This window comes from Bos taurus, chromosome 5 (genome assembly GCF_002263795.3).
Source record: "Bos taurus isolate L1 Dominette 01449 registration number 42190680 breed Hereford chromosome 5, ARS-UCD2.0, whole genome shotgun sequence".
In the NCBI taxonomy this organism is placed as follows: Eukaryota; Metazoa; Chordata; class Mammalia; order Artiodactyla; family Bovidae; genus Bos; species Bos taurus.
Window position 1 is genome coordinate 107,061,032 of NC_037332.1, and position 23,843 is coordinate 107,084,874.

Genomic DNA, 23,843 nt, shown 5'->3' on the forward strand with positions numbered 1-23,843 from the left:
CCTCACCTCTATTTTACACCCACTCACCCCCAGCCCCTGTTCCCAGAAGCTACTGTTAGCAATTTCTTGTATATCCTTCCAGGGATAGTGTGTGTGTGTGTGTGTGTGTGTGTGTGTGTATAGGCTTCCCAGATGGCGTTAGTGGTAAAGAATCCAACTTCCAATGCAGGAGACACAGAAGGCGTGGATTTGATCCCTGGGTTGGGAAGATCCCCTGGAGGAGGAAATGGCAACCCACTCCAGTATCCTTGCCTGGAAAATTCCATGGGCAGAGGAGCCTGGGGGGCTGTTGTCCATGGGGCCTGCAGAAAGTCGGACACAACTGAGCACTCATACATTTATATGTATATATATTTGTTTAGATGTGTATATATTTCATTTTGTACCAATGGTAGTATACTGTACACTTCTGCATCTTGCATTCTTCCCCCCTAATAATCTATCTGGGTGAGGCTTCCGTATTCAGTATAAAAAGAGCTGTCTCATTCTTTTCAATAGCTATAAAGTATTCCATTGTGTGACTGTGAATCTGGGTCCTTTCTTTTCGTTCACTGGGCGTGCGGAAGGCAAGCTCTGGGCAGCCTGCCTCTGTGTAATCATTTGGGTGGGCTTTTCTGAGGGTGGGGATGGGTCATGTGCAGGTAGGCAGGCATTATCCAGGGGCTCTATTTGAACTTGGCCCTCCAGTGGGGGAACCTGCTGGTGGAGCTTCCTACAGACACTGGTAAATTGTGATAGAAATAGATTCAGGAAGTGGGCTTCCCTACCTGAAAACACTCCACTGCTCTTCCAGCTGGGCTCCCTGTGTTGTCTGCACTCATCAGTGTTGGGGAAGCTGCCAGGATGTTATAATCTGGTTCGAAATGAGCTGAGAGTGAGCTCTACAGCCCACCTTCTCCAGGAAGTCTTCCTGAACTGAGAAATAAACTGAGCTTTTCATCATCTCTTCCCCTACTTGCCACTCCAGGCTGAACACACTCCAGTCCTTGCTGAGGGTGAAATTAATTCTTTATTCCTGTGGCTTAAAAGTGCTTATTTTCTTCTCTCTGTAAGTAAACGTCTATGGCATCTGCATTCTTTCTTTCACTTAACAAATATTTATTGATTGTCTGCTGTGTGCCAGGTACTCGGATGTAGCAGCGAGCAAAATACCCCACATCACTTCATGAAGCTTAGAGACAAAAATAAATAAATAAACAAGGTTAAGAATTAAAACATATGTTTGATGGGATAAGTGCTCTGGGGAGAAAGAGAGCAAGGAGGCCTGGGAATAAAAAGGTTTGCCATTTCAGAAGGGGTGCCCTGGGAAGGCTGGGAGTAGGATAGTGCCTGAGTATGCCCTGGAGAAGGGGTTCTGTGTGGTCTGGAGGAGGAGGGCTCCTGGCAGGGTTCGCAGTGGCAAGGGAGCAAGGGAGGCGGGGGGCTGATGGAGCACAAGGAGAGTGGTCTGAGGGGAGTCAGCGACCTTGGAGGGGTGGCAGTTGCAGGAGTGGGGGGCATGCAGGGCTGCAGCAAACCTTGTAAGAGAGTCTCTCCTGGGATTTCCAGACCCACCAGGCAGTGTTTGGAAGTGCGTAGGGACATTTTAGTTGTCACAATGGCTGGCAGGGGTAGGAGGGGATCCTTTGCTGGCATTTAATGAGCAAGGGCTATGGCTAACATCCTCTACTGCTCAGGACCGTCCCCACCAGGAAGAGTTTCCCTGCCCACAATGCCAGCGTTGCTTGATGAGAAACACTGATGGAGCCTTGGAACCTGTTGTGAAGAGTCTGGCTTTTACTTTGAGAAAAACTGGGAGCTGGTGGATGGTTTTGAGCAGAGAATGCTTTAAAGGGACCTCAGCTGCTGGGTTGAGCCTGGTTTATAGATAGACTGAGGAGGAAGAAAGCTGGTGGCAGGGAGAGAAGGTGGGATGTTGTTGCAAGGTCCAGTTAAGAGACGGAAGTAGCTTGGACCAGGGGTTGTGGCAGTAAGTGGCGATAAGCAGGCAAACCCACAGGGCTTCCTGAGGGATTAACGTGGGTATGAGAGAAAGAGGAGGTGAGGATGAGTCCAAGAGTTAGGGCCAAAGTTATTGGAAGGATGAGATAAGGATGTCTGTAGGGGTTGAGTTTTAGCCACGCTAAGTTGGAGATGCCTGTTAGACATGCAGGTGGAGATGGCCTTTGGACGGACTAGAGATAAAATCTGGGGAGGGTGACACCAGCAAGGAATAAGAAAAGAAAAAGAAAAGAAAAAAAAGAGGGCCAGTATGGAGCCTTGGAGCACACCAGTATCAAGAGGTGGGAAGGGGAGTGGAAAAGGAGCAGCCGAAGAGGGAACGGAAGAGCTGGAGACCCACGTGGTGCCCCAGCAGAGAGGAGTCTCAGTGCGGAGGATGGGAGCAGAGTCACCCCCGTGACAGGGTGAGCAGGGAGGGCAGCCCACTGAGCAGCGTGCAGGTCACTGGTGACCCCAAAAAGCCCAACTTGGGTAGAGCAAGGGGTAGGGCAGAAGCTTGATTGGTGTGGAGAAGGGAAAAGAGACAAATTGACCCCGTGTGAAGTCTGGGCCTTAACTAGGTCCTGATTCAGGTGAAAGTAAAGTGAAAGTGAAAGTTGCTCAGTCGTGTCCGACTCTGCAACCCCATGGACTATACAGTCCATGGAATTCTCCAGGCCAGAATACTGGAGGGGGTAGCCTTTCCCTTCTCCAGGGGATCTTCCCAACCCAGGGATTGAACCCAGGTCTCTCGCATTGCAGGTGGATTCTTTACCAACTGAGCCACAAGAAGAGCCCTGATGAAGCAACTGTAAAAAGACTTTTTTTTTTCTTTTTTTTAAAATGTTTTTAGCTGTACCATGAGGCACTTGGGAGCTTCCCTGACCAGGGATCAAACCCACACCCCTTGCATTGGAAGCAGGGAGTTTTAACCACTGGACTGCCAGGGAAGTCGTAAAACATTTTTAAGGCAATCAGGGACATTTGAAAACAATATTAGGGCTTCCTAGGTGACACAGTGATAAAGAACCTGACTGCCAATGCAGGAGATTCAAGAGATGCAGTTTCGATCCCTGGGTTGGGAAGATCCCCTAGAGTAGGAAATGGCAACCCACTCTAATATTCTTGCCTGGGAAATCCCGTGGGCAGAAGAGCCTGGTGGGCTATAGTCCATGGATTTGAAAAGGGTTGGACATGACTGAGTGACTAAGCACACAGCAAAAACGATGGGGATAGAAGACTGGCAAAGTACATGTTTGAAATTTCCCTAAAAGGAAGTTTAGAAGATGACGGAATGGAAGGATCTATAGAAAGTGAGTACAGAAAACTCTTTGATGAATTTTTCTAGAAGGAAGAATAAGGAAATGGGGTGATACCTGGAGGGGATGAGGGTTCAGGACAGAAAGTTGTTCTTGAAGGTGGGAGCGACGGGGGCGTGCTTGTCTCAGCCAGCTGCAGGGACGGCCATCCACAGGAAAGGCCCTATACCAAGCACAGCAGGGAGATTGAGGACACGGCCTCACTGCCTGGAGGAAAGTAATGAAAATTTAATATAGGCTAATATTTTATCTTGCACTCACTGTGGCCTGGGCATTCTCTTAAGTGCCTTACAACCTAACTTTATCTCAATATATGTCTCAGTAACTTCTATAGTTGGTGGGGGGTGAGGCACAACAGGGTCAGGAACCCCTCCTCGGTCAAGCAACCATGAGGCAGCATCCAGATTCAAAGCCAAGGGGGATGTGACTCTGGAGTCAGTGCTCTCAGCCTCTGTGCTCCGAAGCCTTCCTGCAGACGATTGCAGGAACCAGGAATGGGCATGCACGTGGCCTTCACCCTGGAGACCGTCGTTGAGGGGGAGGTTGCGGGGGAAGGGGAGTACCTGCATGTACTTTATTTGTTTATTTAGTGTTTTAAAAAGCAGCTTTATTGAGAGATACGATTCATTTCCCATCCAATTCACGCATTTAAAGAATACAATTCCTGGGACTTCCTTGATGGTCCAGTGGCTAAGACTCAGAGTCCCCATTGCGGGGGGCGTGGGGGCAGTCCCTGGTCAGGACCTAAATCCCAAGACCCTTCATGCCATGGCAAGGATCGAGGATCCCATGGGCCCCAGCTAAGACTCAGAACAGCCAAATAAATAAATATTAAGAAAAAGTAAATTATGCAATCCATGGCTTTTTAGCACCACCATAATTTTAGTGCATTTTCATCACCTCAAAAAAGAAATCCTATACCCTTTGTCACTCGTCTAATCTTCCAACCCTTCTCAACCTCAAGCAAGCACTCATCTCTTCTCTGACTCTAGAGAGTTCCCCGGGCTGGATGTGTCATGGGAATAGAGTCGTGGAAGAAATGGTCGTGTTTGCCTGGCATCTTCATAATGTCTTCAAGGTTCATACACACACACAGTAGCTTGTATCAACACTTGGTCCTTTTTCTTGGTAGAATGTTATTCCATGGCATGGACAGACCGCACTTTGTTCATCCGTTTGTCCATGGATGGGCATCTAGGTTGCTCCCACATTTCGGCCAGTTCAGTTCAGTTCAGTCGCTCAGTCGTGTCCAACTCTTTGCGACCCCATGAATAGCAGCACGCCAGGCCTCCCTGTCCATCACCAACTCCCAGAGTTCACTCAAACTCACGTCCATTGAATCGGTGATGCCATCCAGCCGTCTCATCCTCTGTCGTCCCCTTCTTCTCCTGCCCCCAATCCCTCCCAGCATCAGAGTCTTTTCCAATGTGTCAACTCTTCGCATGAGGTGGCCAAAGTACTGGAGTTTCAGCTTCAGCATCATTCCTTCCAAAGAAATCCCAGGGCTGATCTCCTTCAGAATGGACTGGTTGGATCTCCTTGCAGTCCAAGGGACTCTCAAGAGTCTTCTCCAACACCACAGTTCAAAAGCATCAATTCTTTGGTGCTCAGCTTTCTTCACAGTCCAACTCTCACATCCATACATGACCACTGGAAAAATCATAGCCTTGACTAGATGAACCTTTGTTGGCACAGTAATGTCTCTGCTTTTCAATATGCTATCTAGGTTGGTCATAACTTTTCTTCCAAGGAGTAAGCATCTTTTAATTTCATGGCTGCAGTCACCATCTGCAGTGATTTTGGAGCCCTCAAAATAAAGTCTGACACTGTTTCCACTGTTTCCCCATGTATTTCCCATGAAGTGATGGGACCAGATGCCATGATCTTCATTTTCTGAATGTTGAGCTTTAAGCCAACTTTTTCACTCTCATCAAGAGGCTTTTTAGTTCCTCTTCACTTTCTGCCATAAGGCTGGTGTCATCTGCATATCTGAGGTTATTTATATTTCTCCCGGCAATCTTGATTCCAGCTTGTGTTTCTTCCAGTCCAGCGTTTCTCATGATGTGCTCTGCATATAAGTTAAATAAACAGGGTGACAATATACAGCCTTGTTGTACTCCTTTTCCTATTTGGAACCAGTCTGTTGTTCCATGTCCAGTTCTAACTGTTGCTTCCTGACCTGCATATACGTTTCTCAAGAGGCAGGTCAGGTGCTCTGGTATTCCCATCTCTTTCAGAATTTTCCACAGTTGATTGTGATCCACACAGTCAAAGGCTTTGGCATAGTCAATAAAGCAGAAATAGATGTTTTTCTGGAACTCTCTTGCTTTTTCCGTGATCCAGCGGATGTTGGCAATTTGATCTCTGGTTCCTCTGCCTTTTCTAAAACCAGCTTGAACATCTGGAAGTTCACGGTTCACGTATTGCTGAAGCCTGGCTTGGAGAATTTTGAGCATTACTTTACTAGCGTGTGAGATGAGTGCAATTGTGTGGTAGTTTGAGCATTCTTTGGCATTGCCTTTCTTTGGGATTGGAATGAAAACTGACCTTTTCCAGTCCTGTGGCCACTGCTGAGTTTTCCAAATTTGCTGGCATATTGAGTGCAGCACTTTCACAGCATCATCTTTCAGGATTTGAAAGAGCTCAACTGGAATTCCATCACCTCTATTTTGGCCAAGTCTACTTTATTTATTTATTTTTTTATTGATAGAATTTTCTGTGATGTTATAAGTGTGCTACATCTACCCTGTCCAATTCTACAGTTAATAGGTACATGTGACTTGTGAGCACTTTAAATTGTGACTAGTGTGACTGAGGAGTGAATTTTAAATATTATTTAATTTTAATTAATCTGATGCAAAGAGCCAACTCACTGGGAAAGACCCTGATGCTGGGAAAGATTCAAGGCAAGAGGAGAAGAGGATGGCAGAGGATGAATGGTTGGATGGCATCACCAACTCAAAGGATATGAGTTTAAGCAAGCTCCAGAAGATAGTGAAGGACAGGGAAGGGTGGCATGCTGCAGTCCATGGGGTCACAAAGAGTTGGACACAACTGAGCAACTGAACAACAACGATATAAATTTAAATAACTGCATGTGGCTACTGCCTATATGGAGCCACATGGTTCCAAGGCCACTTTTTATATTTAAGTAGGATGACAGAAGAAAAAGAAAAGCAAAAAGGCAAAATGGTGTTTGAGGAGGCCTTACAAATAGCTGAGAAAAGAAAAGAATCTAAAGGCAAAGCAGCAAAGATATACCCATTGAATGTAGAGTTCCAAAGAAAAGCAAGGAGAGATAAGAAAGCCTTCCTCAGTGACCAGTGCAAAGAATAGAGGAAAACAATAAAATGGGAATGACTAGATATCTCTCCAAGAAAGTTAGGGATACCAAAGGAACATTTCATGCAAAGATGGCCAAGTCTACTTTAAAGGAAGTTTTCAGGATTCCCATGCAGCTCCCTGCCCAAGAACTATTAGAGGGACTTCCTTGGTGGTCTAGTGGTTAAGAATCTGCCTTGTAATTCAGAGGATGCAGGTTCGATCCCACAAAAGACAACGAAGATCCTGCATGCTGCAACTAAGACCCAATGCAGCCAAATTAAAAAAAAAAAAAAAAAGCCGTTAGAATAGATCAGCTGAATCAGCTAGCTGGGGGGCTGGGAAAAAATTAAAATATATTGAACTAATGAACTGGGCTGTGCAGGAGAGGGAATGCGAAAAGAGGGGAACTGAGCATATTATTGTTGTTTAGGGATGGAAGTTTTATTTGGGCTCCTCAAGAGCAGAGTTCTAGCTGTCCATCCATTTAACAAGTAGTTACTGAACATCTACTGCATGTCTGGCTCTGCTGTAGGTGTAGGGGACTCACAGTGAACAGGTCAGACAAAGACTCAGCCACCAGGGAACTCACATTTGAGAGGAGAAGACAGATGTTCAACAAGAAAAGTAACTCATGTATATACAAACTCATTCTGACTGTGAGGAAAAATCAGGGAGAGATGGGAGGAGGGCAGTTCATAGGCAAAACCTCATGTAGGAGGTGACATTGACCAGAGTTTAAATAAAGTGAGGAATGGAACCACAGGAAGACCTGAGGGGAAAAGATTCTGTGCAAAGGCCCTGGGGCTGGAAGAAACACATGTGTTCAGGGAATAGAAGGGCAAGGTGGAGAGAGACAGAGACAGGTGTGCGGCTGCAGGGCCCCTCCAAAGGGGTGTGTAGGGTGGACGCTGGGGGAATTTGAGCAGGGAGCAAAGTCTCCACTCAGACAGGAAATACTCAGGGGGCTAAAGGGGCACAAGAAGGAGAGCAGCTTGCAGTGAGAGCCCTGCAATGCAACCCACAACCATCTGATCTCCATTCATCTCATTCATTCAACCTTTCAACATCCACATACTAATTTCTACTATGCACTCAGCATTTTTGTATGTCTTTAAATCTCATTTTATCTATACAGTCCTAATGGGAAGGTATGATTATCCCCATTTCACAGATGTGGTGACTGTGGCCCAGAGAGGTTAAGTTGACCCACCAAGGTCACACAGCAACAGTGATGTCTTCAGGATTCACACGCAAGCTCTAGCCTCGTGCTCCCTGATGTAGCTATCCCTACTCCAGAGGAGTATAGGGGACTTTCCTGCGGTGGGGAAGTGCTTCTTGAGTCAAGGTCTGATCAGGAACTTTGTCCAGGGTTCATGGTCAAAAAGGCCGGTGGTCCCACGTGCCCCCCATGTGACACACTCTCATGCTGCTGAACTTGGCCTTTGGCCCACTCATCTATGTTGTGCCCTGAGGACTGGGCTTTAGGATGGGCAGAGTGTCACGTGCAGTCACGGATGGATGATTTGCAAGGTCCCCATGGGACATTGTGGGCTTCCCAGGCAGTTCAGACAATAAAGAATCCACCTGTAATGCAGGAGACCTGGGTTTGATCCCTGGGTCGGGAAGATCTCCTGGAGAAGGAATGGCAACCCACTCCAGTATTCTTGCCTGGAGAATCCCATTGACAGAGGAGCCTGGTGAGCTACAGTGGGTTGCAGAAGAGTCAGACACAACTGAAGTGACTTAGCATGCACTGGATATCATAGCCTTTCATGGCCACGTGGTCAGCAGGGTTCATGTAAGGGATGAAACATCCTTGGTCTCAGTCCTGTGTGTGCCCATCTGCACACGCAGGGTTGCACGTGAAACTATGTGTGTGCATATGTGTGTCTACACAGCCAAGAGTGAGTGCATGTGCATCCATGACACGTGTGCAGGATTGTGTGTGCGTAGGTTTGGGGTATCCATAGCCTCGCCAGCGAGGAGGCAAGGACTGAATGAAGCTCCTCCCAAATCTGCAGCTCGTAGCGTCTCCAGGAACCGAGCTGCCTCCTGCAGTCGGAGAAGGGGTCCTGATGGAATTCCTCCCTAGGGCATCTGTGGCTCCCTGGCTGCTCCATGGGGCGCTCGCCTAGGATGAGAGGAACTCGGCACAGTGCTGGTTCCCCACCCCACTGTTACCAGCTGTGCAACCTCAGGAAACCCAGGTCACCTCTCTGTTCCTTACCTGCCAAGGGGAACAACTGGATCTAACCCAAAGATGAAAAGGTGTGTGACAAGATGCTGTATAAGCTGCAAGGGGCTGGAATGAAGGGAAGAGACAGCAACCTGGGTGCCCAGCAAGGTGCTGGTACCGAATGTGACAGGAACACACTGGCAACAAAAGCAGAAACAAGCAAGTGTGACGGCATCAGACTGAAACGCTTTCTCACAGCACGGAAACCATCAACAGAACGAAAAGGCAGCATACCGAACGGGGGGAAATATTTCCAAATCATGCTGTGATAAGCGGTGAATATTCAAAATGTATAAAGAACTCATACAACTAAGTAGCAAAAAACAAACCCGTTAAAAAATGGGCAGAGGGGACTTGCCAGGTGGCTCAGTGATAAAGACTCCACCTGCCAAAGCAGGAGGCATGGGGTTGAATTCCCGATCCGGGAAGATCCCACCAAGGGATCTAGGTGGGAGGAAAAGCCAAGGAAACGCTAGGCCTATGCACCACAACCACTGAGCCTGTGCTCTGGGACTTGGGAAATACAACTGCTAAAGCCCTCGCTCCCAGAGCCTATGCTCTGCAAGAAGAGAAGACATCACAGTAAGAAGCCCACATACCGCAACCATGGAGTACCCTCGTTTGAGACAACTAGAGAAAGCCTGTGTGAAGCAACGGAGACCCAGTGCAGCCCAAAATAAATTAAAAAGATAAAATAAAAACCACCATGAGACACCATATCACCCCTGTTATTACGTGGGTTGTAATCAAAAGGACAAGAAATAACAAATGCCGGAGAGGGTGTGGAGAAAAGGGAGCCCTTGTGCGCTGTTGTGGGAATGTAAATTCATGCAGTCGCTATGGAAGACAGTATGGTTCTTCAAAAAAATTAAAAATACAGCTACCATATGATCCAGTAATTCCACTTCCAGGTATTGATCCAAAGGAAATGAAAACAGGATCTGGAAGAGATAGCTACATTCCCATTTATTGCAGCATTATTTATAATAGCCTAGATATGGAAACAATCTACATGTCCATCAATGGGTGAATGGGTCAGGAAGATGGATCCACATATGTACATATATATGTATATACACACACACATATATAATGGAATATTGTCATCCAGCCATGAGAGAAGGAAATCTTGCCTTTGTGACACCATGGATAGACCTTGAGGATGTGATCCTAAAGTATTTGTCTAAAGAAAGACAAATACTGCATGATATTACTTACATGTGGAATCTTAAAAAGAAAAAAAAAAGTCAAATTCATAGAAACAGAATGGAGAAAACTGGTTGCCAGGGGCTGAGTGTGTGGTGGAGGAAATAGGGAGAAGCTAGAAATGGGGTGTACAAACTTCACCTGTGAGATGAATAAAGTCTGAGGAGTGAGTATAAAACAGAATTGATAGCACTGTGTTGCATAATTGAAAAGGAAACAAAAGAATGCACTAGACCTAGGCAGACCCCCAGGCCAGCAAACACTGAACAGTAATGGGTGGCCAGCAAGAGATGGGGGTGTGGAGACACAAGACGTGGTGTTTGCTGTTCGTTTGGGAAATAGAGCAGCTTATTCAAGAATGAAGCCTGACCCCAAAGGCTCACTTTCAGGATGGTCACAAGCGCTGGCCAGGCCAGTTGGTGTTGTTAGACGTCAGCTTCTTCTTTTTCCATGGACTTCTCCCCCCACGGGGATGGGTTCCTCCCATCACCGTGGAAACAACCCAGCAGACCACTTCCCAGGAAGCCAGGGTCAGGGTGTTTCAAGAAGGAGGGTTTGGCCGATGAATCTGTGGAAGAGTCAAGTCAATGAAGCTCGCTGGGGGCTCCCTGGGGAAAGCTCTGTTAGGGCTCCAGGGAGGAGCTACATTCCAGTGAGTTCCAGGAGATCAAGGTGAGAGGAAGCGCCTGTAGCAGACAGCTCTTTCTGGGGGGGTGTAGAGGAGAGGGGAGGGTGTAGCCTGTGAAATGGGACAGCGTTGAAGACCATCGAGGAGGAGAAAGCCTTACGAGGGGGCTTGGAGAGAAGGGATCACCCTCCCTGAGATGGAAGAGTGGCAGAAGCAGGGTCTTTAATAATAGCTGACAGTTATTAAGCAGCTGAATATGAAAGTGTTAGTTGCTCATTTGTGTCCGATTCTTTGTGACCCCATCTACTGTAACCCACCAGGCTCTTCTGTCCATAGGATTCTCCAGGCAAGAATACTGGAGTGGGTTGCCATTCCCTTCTCTAAGGGATCTTCTTAACCCAGGGATCGAACTCAGGTTTCCTGAACTGCAGGCAAAGTCTTTACCATCTGAGCCACCAGGCAAGCATCTATTGTGCGCCAATTTCTATTGTAAGTGCGTGTGTTTTAACTCATCTCACCCTCAGAACAATGCTGTAGAGAAGTTCTATCATTAACCCCATTTGTAGATGAGGAGACCAAGATAAGGCGGGTACCGGAGAGTTAGGCAGAATTATACAAGGAGGCTTCCTCCAGGCAGTGAGACCAGGAGTGTTGGGGTGAGCCACCAAAGCTCCTCTCCAACACCATGGAGACTGGAGAGGTGGAACAGGCTTAATCACCTCATGAAGAGAGCGTCCAGTTAGAAGAAGAGTTTCCCAGTTGTTTTTTAAAACAAGGAAACTTTTCCCCCTACCCTCCACATCAAATCTGATGGCATCCTAACATGTAATTAGACCAGATCAGAGCTCCGGTTGGAGTGTAAGTTCCATGCCCAGCCTTCTCCACTTGCCTTCTGACTCCAGGGTGGCCCTAGGGGCGGCCGATAGGGCCCTGAGTCTCCTCAGAACCCAGGAGAGAAACACAGGGTTTCTGCAGGACCGGACTTCTTCACATGAACATCTAAGAGCCAGCAGCCTGTTTTCAGGGGAATCCTCTCTGAGAGGGAGACCAGGGTAGCTCTTCCCCCAGGCTCTGTAACCCCTATTCCTTGGCAGCGGGGGGGACACGGATGAGATCGAGGTTCCTCACCCACCAGGATCTAATGCCTGATGATCTGAATGGAGCTGATGTAATAAGAACAGAAAAGGGCACAATGAATGTAATGCCCTTGAACCATCCCGAAACCATCCCCCCACCCCAGTCCATGGAAAAATTGTCTTCCACGAATCTGGTCCCTAGTGCCACAAAGGTTGGGAACCGCTGGACTAGATGACCTTTAAAGCTCCTCCAAAGGAGACTGGGCAGAGAGTGAGAGGGAAACAGAGGCTGGAGAGAGGGAGGCCCACCTGATCTTGCAGCCCTGGCCTGACTTGGGGTGGAACATGGAGCTGCAGGCCTCCTAGACCAGGGTGACATTTCTGTATCTTTCTGCCCCTGGCTGCTGGGACATCTGTCATCACTTGCCTTATTATTAAGACCTTTCCAAAGGTTTCTGAGGAGGAGGTACAGTTGGCAGACTGCATTGAGGAGCAAAGGAAGTCCACCCTTTCCTTCTTGCCCTTGGCCTGCGGGAGGGGCGGGGGCTGGGAGGAGGAAGTAGGGAAGGCACCTGGCAGTCTCTGCTGGCCACGAGCTGGGGCCGCTGAGTCCCTCAGTTTCCCAGACCAATAGCAGTAATAGACTTCCAAGGTGGCTCGAGTGGTAAAGAACCTGCCTGCCAAGCAGGAGACGTAAGAGACACAGGTTCAATCCTTAGGTCAGGAAGATCCCCTGGAGGAGGGCACAGCAAACCATTCCAGTGTTCTTGCCTGGAGAATCCCATGGACAGAGGAGCCTGGTGAGCTACAGTCCATGGGGTCACAAAGGGTTGACAGGACTGAGCGTCTTAGCACCGCACAGTCATGTCTGTGTGTCTGTGCTGGGTTTATTAGATTTCTTCCAGTGCAGTTTTGCATTTAAGTCTTCCCCACAAGTCAGTAAGATGCACAGGGCAGGGATAAGAGCCTGGTTTACAGTGATCTGACAGGTTTACAAGGTGAGCCTGGTTTATAGGCCAGCATGTGGAAAGGGGCCTGGGTCTCCATCACCAGGTCCTGCGCTGTTGGTGCTGCACTTCTTGGAACATCCCTCCCACCCCCGCTGCAGGCCCCCGGCCAGTATTTTCCCAGCTCAACCACCCCCACCCCCAACTTTCTCATTGTCCTGCTTTCTGGCCCCCTGGCCTCCTTTGGCTCAGTTGCAAGCCATCTGGTCTCTGAAAATCCAATCTAACAGTTGAAGAGAATGAAAAAGTTGGTGTTTTTTCCTGCTGCGTGAGGGCAGGGGGGTGGTTAATAATTAGGTGACCCGGGGGCAATGGGAGGAGGGAACTTAGAAATTATTCTCAAGATCCTTGATGAAGTATCAAGAAGTGAGAAGGGGAAGAAAATATTTTGGTCTTAAAAAAATCAGCCATATTAAGATACAGTTACATAAAATAAAATCCTCCCATATTTAAACGTGTAGGTTGTGATTTTTGACAAATGTCTACTACTATGTAGCTACTTCTCAAGTGACAGAACATCTCCACCACCCCATGACCTCTTGTTCCCTTCAGCTTGAATCTCCCCGCTTCCGTGTCACTGAAACTGGTCTGCTTCCTGTCACTACGGATTTGCCTTTTCTAGAACCTCACTCGCATGGAATCATGCAGTGTGTGGACTTTTGTGTCTGCTGTCCTTCACTTACTGTAAGGCTCTTTTGAAATTCATCCACTTGTTGCCTATATGAGAAAGCTTATTCCTTTTTACTGCTGAATAGTATTCCTTTGTATAGATATGCTACAATCTGCTTATCCATTTACCAGTTCATGGACACTTAGGGTTGCAGGGTTTTCTTTTCTTTAACACAAATCTCTCTCCCTTTTTTTCTAAAAATACTGCCTCTACATACATGTAGAACACATGGTCCATATGTGTGCAGGGTACATCATTTACTCAACTTACTAAGGCTTGGTGTGCACATGTGTTTACGCTCCTTGAATTAACTCTGGGCCAACTCCATCCCACTCCCACTCCTCTGACCAGGGCACAGAGGCTCACAAAGCAGAAATCATTTTTTTATTTTATTCGGTTGCATGGCATGTGGGATGTTAGTTCCCCGACCAGGGATCAAACCTCTGCCCTCTGCATTGGGTTCTCTAAGAGTTAACAAACAGAGTGCCAGGGAAGTCCCTGGAAACCCTCCTGTTAGTCACACAACTCGAGAAATGAATATTTGAACCCAAACACTTACATGGATATTTAACCTTTTTACGTATTTTATTTGATTGTGGTACAAACACACAATGCAAGATCCACTCGCTTAACAGATTCCTGGGTATACATTGCAGCTACTGGCGCAATGCTGTGCGGCAGGCCTCTAGGAAAAATTCATCTTGCACGACTAAAACTTTATGTCTGTTGATGAGCAATTTCCCTTCTGTCCCCTCCCCTCCCCCATCCCTGGCAACCACTATTCTAGTCTCTAATTCTGTGAGCTTGACTATTTTAGGATCCTCATTCATGTAAGTGGGATCATGCAGTATTTGTCTTTCTGTGACTGGCTTATTTTGCTTAGCATGTCTTTAAGGTTCATCCATGTTGTCAGATACGGCAGAATTTTCTTCTTTTTTTTTGTTCCCATTTTTATGTATTTGTTTTCTTTCAGCCATAGCACACCATCTGTGGGCTCTTAGTTTCCCAACCAGAGACTGAACCTGAATCCTGGGCAGTGAGAGTGTGGAGTCCTAACCAACGGATCACCAGGGCATTCCCAGAATTTCATTCTTTTTAAAGGCTGAATGGATTCCACTCGTATAGAAAGCATTGTCTTTATTTGTTCATCCATCTTTTAGGTTGTTTGTGAATCCTGGCTTTCGTGAATAGCGCTACACTGAATGATGTGCTGTACTCAGTCCTGTCTGACTCTTTGCAACCCCATGGACTGTAGCCCGCCAGACCTCTCTGTCTATGGAACTCTCCAAGCAAGAATCCTGGAGTGGGTTGCCGTTTCCTCCTCCAGGGCTGCACTGAATATTGGAGTGCTAATATCTCTTTGAGATCCTGGTTTCAATTCTTTTGGATAAATACCCAGAAGGGAGATTTCTGGATCATGCAGTAGTTCTATTTTTAATTTTTTGAGAAACCTCCATACTGTTTTTCATAGCACCATTTTTTTCATTCCTACCAACTGTGTACAAGGGTTTTAATTTCTCCACATTTTCCCCAATGTTTGTAGTCTTTGTCGTTATTTTTTTTTAAGAATAAATATCCTACCACGTGTGAGGTAATAGCCGCTTGTGATTTTGATTTGCATTTTCCTGATAGTTACCTCGAGCATCTGTTGATATACCTGTGGGCCATTTGTATGTCTTCTCTGGAAAAATGCTTGTTCAAGTTTTTAGCCCACTTTTAATTGAGTTACTAGGTTTTGTTGCTATTGAGTTGTAGGAGTTCTTTCTGTATTTTGGAAATTAACTGCTTATCAGACATATGGTTTGCAACTATTTTCTCCTGTTCTGTAGGTTGCCTTTTCACTCTTGATTTTTTTTTTTTTTTTTTTTGCAGTGCGGGAGTTTTTTGGTTTAATGTAGTTCCACTTGCCTATTTTTACTTTTGTTGACTGTGGTTTTGGTGTCATATCCATGAAGTCATTGCCAAGACCAATGTCATAAAGCTTTCCCCCTAGGTCTTATGCTTAAGTCTCTCATCCATTTTGAGCTGATTTTGTGCACAGTATAAGATATGGGTCCAAATTCATTATTCTGCATGAGGGTGTTAAACTTTCCCAATACCATTTGTTGAAGAGATGATCTCTTCCCGTTGTGCCTTCTTGGCAACCTTGTCCAAGATCAACTGACAGTGTATGTGTAGAGTTGACAGCTTCTTACTTCTGGGAACATTTGCAGCTGTGAACAGTTTCATGTCAATATGTATTTTTATTTATCTGGGGTAAATACCTAAGCATGCAATTAGTGTTAGTCATTCAGTTGTGTCCAACCCCTTTGCGACTCTTCACTCTGTAACCCACCAGGCTCCTCTGTCCATGGAGTTTTCCAGACAAGAATACTGGAGTGGGTACCCATTCCCTTCTCTAGGGGATATTCCTGACCCAGGGATCAAACCGGGGTCTCCTGCAATTGCAGGAAGGTTCTTTACTGTCTGAGCCACCAGGGAAGCCCTAGGTATGCAGTTACAGGAGCAAATAGTGTGTGTTTTAACTTTATAAGAAACAGCCAGGGTCCTTTCCCAAGAGTTGTGCCGTTTTACATTTCCACCAGAAGTGTGAGAGTTCCGGGTGCGCCACACTCTTCTCAACACTTGGTGTTGTCAGACTTTTGAACTTAGTCCTTCTCGTGGGCATGCAGTGGTGTCTCATTTTGATTTTCATTTGCATCTCCCTAATGACTAGTGAGGAGAAGGCAGTGGCACCCCAGTCCAGTACTCTTGCCTGGCAAATCCCATGGACAGAGGGGCCTGGTGGGCTGCAGTCCATGGGGTTGCGAAGAGTCGGACACGACTGAGCGACTTCACTTTCACTTTTCACTTTCATGCATTGGAGAAGGAAATGGCAACCCACTCCAGTGTTCTTGCCTGGAGAATCCCAGGGACGGGGGAGCCTGGTGGGCTGCCGTCTATGGGGCCGCACAGAGTCGGACACGACTGAAGCGACTTAGCAGCAGCAGCAGCAATGACTAGTGATGTCAGTATATTTTCTTTGGTGAAATATGTATTCAAATCTTTAGTACACTTTCTATAAAGTTGTTTGTCTTATTTCTTAAAATTAATTAATTTATTTATTTCTGGCCATGCTGGGTCTTAATTTCTTTTCTCCAGTTGTGATGAGTGGGGCTACTTTCCAGTTGGAGTGAGTAGGTTTCTCATGTTGCAGTTTCTGGGCTCTAGAGCACAGGCTCAGTTGTTGCAGTGCACCGGCTTAGTTGCCCCGAGGCATACGGAATCTTCTCGGACTAGGAACCAACCCCCTGTCTCCTGCATTGATAGGCAGATTCTTTACGACAGAGCCACCAGGGAAGCCCCTCATTACTGAGTCATAAGAATTCACTTTTCTTAACAGTGTCTTTCAAAACAGAAAATTTCTTTTTATTTCAATGAAGTCTAATTTATCAACTTATTTCCTCCGTGGTTTGTGCTTTTTGTATCCTACAAGGAGATCTCTGTGTCCTCTAAGTCACAGATTTTTTTCTATGTTTTCTTTGAAAAGTTTTATAATTTTATTTATACATTCATTCAGTTCAGTTCAGTCGCTCAGTCGTGTCCCACTCTTTGTGACCCCAAGGACTGCAGCACGACAGGCCTCCCTGTCCCTCACCACCAACACCCGGACTTTATTCAAACTCATGTCCATCAAGTCGGTGATGCCATCCAACCATCTCATCCTCTGTCGTCCCCTTCTCCTCCCACCTTCAATCTTTCCCAGCATCAGGGTCTTTTCCAATGAGTCAGTTCTTCGCATCAGGTGGTCAAAGTATTGGAGTTTCAGCATCAGTCCTTCCAATGATCTCCTGTAGGATAGACTGGTTGCATCTCCTTGCAGTCGAAGGGACTCTCAAGAGTCTTCTCCAACACCCCAGTTCAAAAGCATCAATTCTTAGGTGCTCAGCTTTATTTATGTTCCAACTCTCACATCCATACATGACTACTGGAAAAATAAAATCATTAGGTCTGTTTATAAAATTATTACATCTGTTACTTAAAGTCTATGATCCAGTTAGTATTAATTCATATATCTATGGTGTAAGATATGGATTGAAGTCCATTTTCCATATTCAACTGTTTCAGCACCATCTGTTAAAAAAGTTATTATCCCTTACTGAATTATCTTGGTACTTTTACTACAAATCAATGTACCAAGAATCAGTTGATGTTTGACTCTATTTCTAGCCTCTGCTTTTGGTACAATCTGTATGTCTGTCCTTATGCCAACACCAAATTCTCTTAATTTGAGCAGCTTTAAGTCTTGAAAACACACAGTGAAAGTCCTATAACTCGTCTATGTATTTATTTATTTATGGCTTCACTGGGTCTCCGTTGCTCTGCGGGCTTTTCTCTCGTTGCAGTGAGCAGGCTACTCTCCAGTTGCGGTTCGCGGGCTTCTCATTGCGGCGACTTCTCTTGGTGTGGAGCATAGGGCATGGTCTCTAGGGCGCTCGGGCTTCTGTAGTTGTGGCACATGGGCCCAGTAATGATGGTTTGCAGGCTCTAGAACACAGTCTCAGTAGTTGTGGTTCACGGGCTTAGTTGGTCCACGGCATGTGGAATCTTCCCGGACCAGGGATTGAACCCGTGTTCCCTGCACTGGCAGGCGGATTCTTAATCACTGGACCACCAGGGAAGTCCCTATAACTTGTTCTTGTTTCTCAAAGTTGTTGGCATTTCTTTCTCGGTTCTCCTGCTGGGTGTCCCCTCGTCTGTCCATCCTCTGCCGCTTCCCCCACTACAGGACCACATGTCTCATCAGTCCCCTCAGTGACTCAGCTGTGTTTATGGCCGAGCCGTGGAGTCCTGAGTCTGAATACAGACGTGGGAGGTCGTGGTTGGGCAGCCTCCCCTGGTTCAGGGCCTGGCCGGGCGACGGCCTCATGAGCTCTTGGCGTTTGGTGCTTCCTCTCCCTCTGGCCAGCTGGCGTCTCTGGTCTCTGACTTTCCCCTGGCAGTATTGCCACTCTCTTCTCCACTTCCTAGCTCTTTTGAAATAAGAGATGGGGTCCGCTTCCGGATGAATCCCAGCTTCTCCTCTTCTTTCAGGCCACGCTGCCTCCTTTTTTAATTTTTCTGAATTCCCTCTGTGCTGAAACACACACAAAAAACTGAGCCTCAGTAAATCAAGACGTCGTCTGTGTGCTCAGTCACTCAGTCGTGTCTGCCTCTTTGCGACCCCATGGACTGTAGCCTACCAGGCTCCTGTGTCCATGGGATTCTTCAGGCAAGGATACTGGAGTGGGTTTCCATTTCCTCATCCAGGGGATCTTCCTGACCCAGGGATCGAACCCGGGCCTCCCACATTGCAGGTAGATTCTTTACCATCTGAGCTTCTATGAGCGCTCTGCATCTTTGCACATGATTAGCCAAAAATGTTCCCTGAGTGCAATTCTGTGCATCTTGGATGAATAGACCTAGTTCTGCCTTGCTGGCCGGACCTTAGTGGGCGGCAGGGCTATGGAGGACTAACTGTGATCGTGACAAAAGTCAGGGCTGAATAGATGGTACATCCACGTGGAGGAGCCTGCTGCGGGTACCAGGGTGCAGAGGTAGAAGAGGTGGGAGGGCTGCGAGCAGGAGGTGGTGTCTGCAATGACGCACGTCCTCCCCGGGCAGCATTTGGGACCTCGGAGTTCCCCGGGGGGCAGCATGCTGGGCAGAGGCGCCTTGTGGTCAGAGGGCACTGACCTTCTCCCTCTGCTCTGCCCTCAGGAATGAGACCGTGCTGCACCAGTTCTGCTGTCCAGCCGCTGACGCCGAGCAGAAGCCCGCATGCTCCGACCTGGGCCCCCACAGGTGGGAAGAGCCGCTGCGCGTCCTCCCCTCCCCACCTCACTGTCCTCCGCCCTGGGCAGAGCACACACCGGGGGCCCACTCCGCTTCTTCCTCCCTAGTCTCGCGTTTTATTTGTTTTTACCTCCTTCCTCATGTTTCCATCTCTCCTTCCTTCTTCCAGACCCCAGATGAGCCATTGCTGACTTTTAGATCATTATAACCCTACTGTTCAAATCCCAGATCTATACTCGTCCCCACTAAACAGCCTATAAAAATACACCTGTTTAAACATCAGGGGAAATTAACTTGATTCTATCTACATGTCTTAGTGGTGGGTTGTCTGGCACCCAAAGGTGCCCACCTAATAAGAGGACCCATACTGCCTTTCTTACTCAAGACTTGCATTTTTCTTGATAATTTTTCTCCTTCCACGAAGGAGCCAAGATAACTTTGATTTTTAGGCTTGTCCACCTCCGCTGGGTTGGCCTACCACCTGGGAAAGGAGGGAGGCGCTGAGAAGTCAGGGTCCTGTCCAGGCTCTCCTCCTCACCTGTCCTGGGTCATTCACCCAGCCTCTCTCTTCCCCCCGTCCTCCCCCCAGCCCTCCAGCTCTCCTCCTCGCCCCATCAGTACTCTCTCCCTCCATCTCCACCTGGAGCCGCCCCCTCTGTGCTGCTCACACTTTGTCCTCTTCTCTTTCCCCCAAGATTTCTGCCTCAGTTCTGCACCTTTCTCTTTCCTTTGCTCGTCCTTTACTTCCCTGGGGGTCAGGACACTCAGACTCGGGTGCGGAGTTGACCCCATCTGCTGTCTCCTCTTGTTGGAGTGAACTTGGGCAAGTTCCTTAACTCCCCTGGGCCCCAGTTTCCCCATCTGTATGAAGAAGGGCTGTTCTACGTAGAGAACAACATGATGTACCATCTCTCTGAGCCTCTGGGCTGCTCGCAGCCTAGATGGGCTTTAGGTCTGTGTGGGAGGGCAGCAGAAGGTTCTGGGCTGTGAGCACCCAGGCCTAGACCTGCACTAAGGGCCACTTCCGGGTTTAAGCCTCAGTGACCCCATGATCCTTCCCCCTTTATTCCTAGGAAAATAATGGGTAGTCATCAGAGGTGGTAGCTGGTGAGCTTGGCGATGGAAAACCTTCCCTGCTTGTTTTCCCTTGGAAGGAGTCGGGGGCGGGGGGGTTGGGAAAGGCAGGACTCTCGGGGAGGGGGCGGGAATGGAAGTGGCGGGGGGTTAGGTTGGGTTAAATCAGGTGTCCACCTTAGGGTGCTCACCTCCAGGGCTGTAGGAGGCACGGTTGTTCCCGGAGGTGACCGCACTGGGGATGGGAGCAAGGGGAGGACCAGGTGCTGTGCTGATGCCCAGAGGACTGGGGGCTGAGCTCTGCTCCCATGACCACAGGAGAGAGCGGCCCCCTGGATCCCCAGGGGCTCCCTGTCCAGGGGGGCATGTGAGCCCCCACATTGGAAATGACCCTCCTGGAAACTGGAAGGAAGATGAGAAACGAGAGAATGAGACAGTGGGAGAGGACGGGAAAGAGGGCAGAGAGTTAGTGACCCAGAGGAAGGATGGGCAGGCCGTGCCCTGTCCCGTGAGCGGTCACTGCTCAGACACACGGCCGAGTGGTCCTCCTTGGTGGGGAGGAGAAGAGAGGAGCTGTCTGGTCTGCCCCCGCTGCCCATCGGTCCATCTCAGTCCGGTCCACATCTCTTGCTGCCCCTCGAGCCCTGGCGCCAGTGAGCATAGATGACACAGCGCCCCCAAGACGCTGGCGCCTGGGAGGTGCCCAAGGATAGAAGTCATCTCTTGGGTCTTCCTCGCCCCTTCCCAGCCACCCCCACCCTCACCCCAGAGCCCTGACTCCTGGTGGGAGGGGGTGGGAGACGGGGGCAGGCGGGGCGGGAGGGGGCAGAGGGACAGGCTTCTTTTCCAAGATGGTAGGAAATCTCTTGTCTTCGAATCCCTGGGAGGGAGGTGGGAGGCTCTCTAAGTCCCCCGGGGCCTGTGAGCTCTGCCCGCTGCTTCCTCCCCGCCCGCCCCCTGCGCAGGGCCGGGGGAGGGGCCCCCAGGTGTGTCCCGACTGTCAACTTCTGTCACTTTCCGCTCCCAGTTGTTCCAGGTGTCCTGTCTGTCCGGTCTGTAGTTTCCTGGAGCGTGTTTCTGTTTGTCTGTCCGTCAGTCTGTCTGATGTCAGTGTCTCGGCTTCTCTAGGAGAAGCCCCGGATGTTCAGTAGTCTGTGTGTCCGTCTGTCTGTCTGTTCTTGGCTTCCTGGGGAAGCCCTGCCCAGATAAGTTTCCTCCCATCAGACACCCAACACGCCTGTTCCCAGCTCTGCCCGGGACCTTCCCGGCCCTTCCCTCCCCTTTAGCCTCCAGAGCGGGTACCCGACCATCACCCTCGAGCTTCCCTAAGGAGGTGCTGAGGTCAGAGACTGGGCTGAGGTGAGGATACAGGTCACAAGGCCCCTGAGCCACCCTCAGGAGACCCCAGTTTGGGCTCTGAGACAGGCCAGGCTGCCCCCACCGCTCAGTCTGGGTTTTCACCGGCTCAGCGAGGCTCCAATAATGTGGCCGCCTAATGTGAAGAGCCGACTCATTGGAAAAGAACCTGATGCTGGGAAAGATTGAGGGCAAAAAGAGAAGAGGGAGACAGAGGATGAGATGGTTGCAAGGTATCACTGACTTAACGGACACGAACTTGAGCAAACTCAGGGAGGTAGTGGAGGACAGGGAAGCCTGGTGTGCTGCAGTCCATGGGGTTGCTAAGAACCGGACTTGACTGAGCGACTGAACAACAACAGAACAACAGCAAGGCCTCAGCTGGTGGGCCTCCTCTGGGGTCTCCAGGGAGAAGCTGGATGGTCCTTACAGGAGGCCCAGTGAAGACTTCACACCATCAGTCACAGCTCAGGGTCAGGGTCTCCGGTGCGTGAGTGCAGGGTTGGCCACGAGGCCCCTTACCTCCCTCCTCCAAATATGGCCCAAGCCAGCAGTGATCCAGGTCAGCAGAGTGTGAGGTGCTGTTCCCCCACCACCAACCATCCCCCCACCAACCATCCCTACCCAAGCTGTAGTCCTGAGCAGGAGTCCCTTTCTGGAGCCGATGGGCTCATCCTGGGGACGGGGGTGGTGGTGGGGCAGACGATGGTCCATAGTTCCTTTGATCAGATGTACAGAAAAGAACTGCTGGAGCCTGAGATAAACCCTCGGTCCAGGAGAGACCCTTGCCCCCTCCCAAAGCCCTAGTCCTGGGGGTGCAGGGGTGCGAGCTCAGCCTTATCCAGCTACCCCGGGGGGAAGCTTTGGGGCTGGAGTCAGGGAACCTCTCTCTTGGGACCCAGAGCCTGCCCGAGAGCGATGCTCACAGAAGTGGGAAGATTGGGAGGCCGGAGGTGGGGTGCCCTGGGGTGGTTACGGGGGCCACAAGGCCTCTGAGGCTGGACCACCCATCCCCGTGCCCATGTTCACGCGGCCCCGAGTAGGCACCCCACACTTCCCAGGTGGGAAGCAGGGCGATCAGCCTCCAGGGCAGCGAGTGGAGTGCGAGCTGGGCTCTGCCCCACTTCCTCACGTCCCCCCACTGCCAGTAATGACAGGGCTTTATTCTGGGTGACTGAACGGGGCAGTGATTGCGGGCCCTGCCCTTCTTCCCATAGGCTCCCCTCCCTTTGGGGTGCTCAGTAACCTGGGGAACAAGCAGCCTCCGGCATCTAGAGAGAGAGAAATAGCAGCCCATTTGTCTCTGTGGGTGGCACGGAGCGCCCCCCCAGAGGAGGAAGACTGACATCTGTTAGAGTGATGACAGGAGGTGGGGGGCGCTCAGGAGGGGGTCCCTGGGCAGGAAGCAGAACCACCCCCGGCCCTGGGGGAGGGGAGGGGCCGGGGCACTCTGGGCGTCGGTTCTCCAACAGGGATGGGAGAGGCACTTAATGTTACCTAATGTGCCAGGCCCCAGCACTAAGCAGCCCTGGTATTTTGTCTCCATTCCCTGTGGCCACCTGCAGATGACGGCTTGGGGTGGAGAGAAGTTCGGGGTCTCAGCAGAGGGACCCCTGCCCACCGGTTCTGGGGCTGGAAGGTCAGCCCAGGCTGAGCTCCCGCAGGCGGCTGCATTGCATGGAACTGCCACCGGGGTTTTCTTCAGGAGCATGGGAGGGATCCTTCCAACCACTGCATTCGACCCTGAATAACATCTATTTTCTCTGATTATAAGTTATAGTTGCTAGTTTTTGGAAATGTGGAAAATGCAGAAATATAAAGAAGAAAATAAAAATGGAACCCGGTCGTATAGAATTAACTGCTGTTAATGTATTAGCATGCAACCTGCCAGGGTTTCTAGGCTGGAATTTATATCTCCCCCCACAAAAGAAAAAACGATTCTGTAGTCTACCTTTTCTGCTCAGGGCACTGTGGCCACAAGGGAGCCTGCCCCCACTCCCCACCAGCCAGTCCCTCCCTGTCCCCCTCCTCCCTGCCAATCAGCCAGGCTGGGGGCCCTGCTGGGGACCCCTGAGGAGGGGACACTGGCCAGCAGTGGTGTTGCAGGGGGAACCCCACGTCAGCATCCGCCACAGTGGCCAGAGGCCTGATCA

General features: G+C 49.2%; 1 protein-coding gene across 12 annotated transcripts in view; it reads left to right on the top strand.

Annotated features, from left to right (window-relative positions):
• The window catches only part of IQSEC3 (IQ motif and Sec7 domain ArfGEF 3), a 92,067-nt gene that overhangs the window by 12,608 nt on the left and 55,616 nt on the right, over positions 1-23,843 (top strand). For 11 of the 12 annotated variants that reach the window (XM_024992702.2, XM_024992703.2, XM_024992705.2 and 8 more), the window contains exon 2: positions 19,186-19,269. In XM_024992702.2, coding sequence (XP_024848470.1) covers positions 19,186-19,269 — 84 coding nt within the window. Of the gene's footprint in view, positions 1-10,579; positions 10,738-19,185; positions 19,270-23,843 lie in introns of those variants that run through there. The other variant, XM_024992704.2, reaches the window with a different exon arrangement.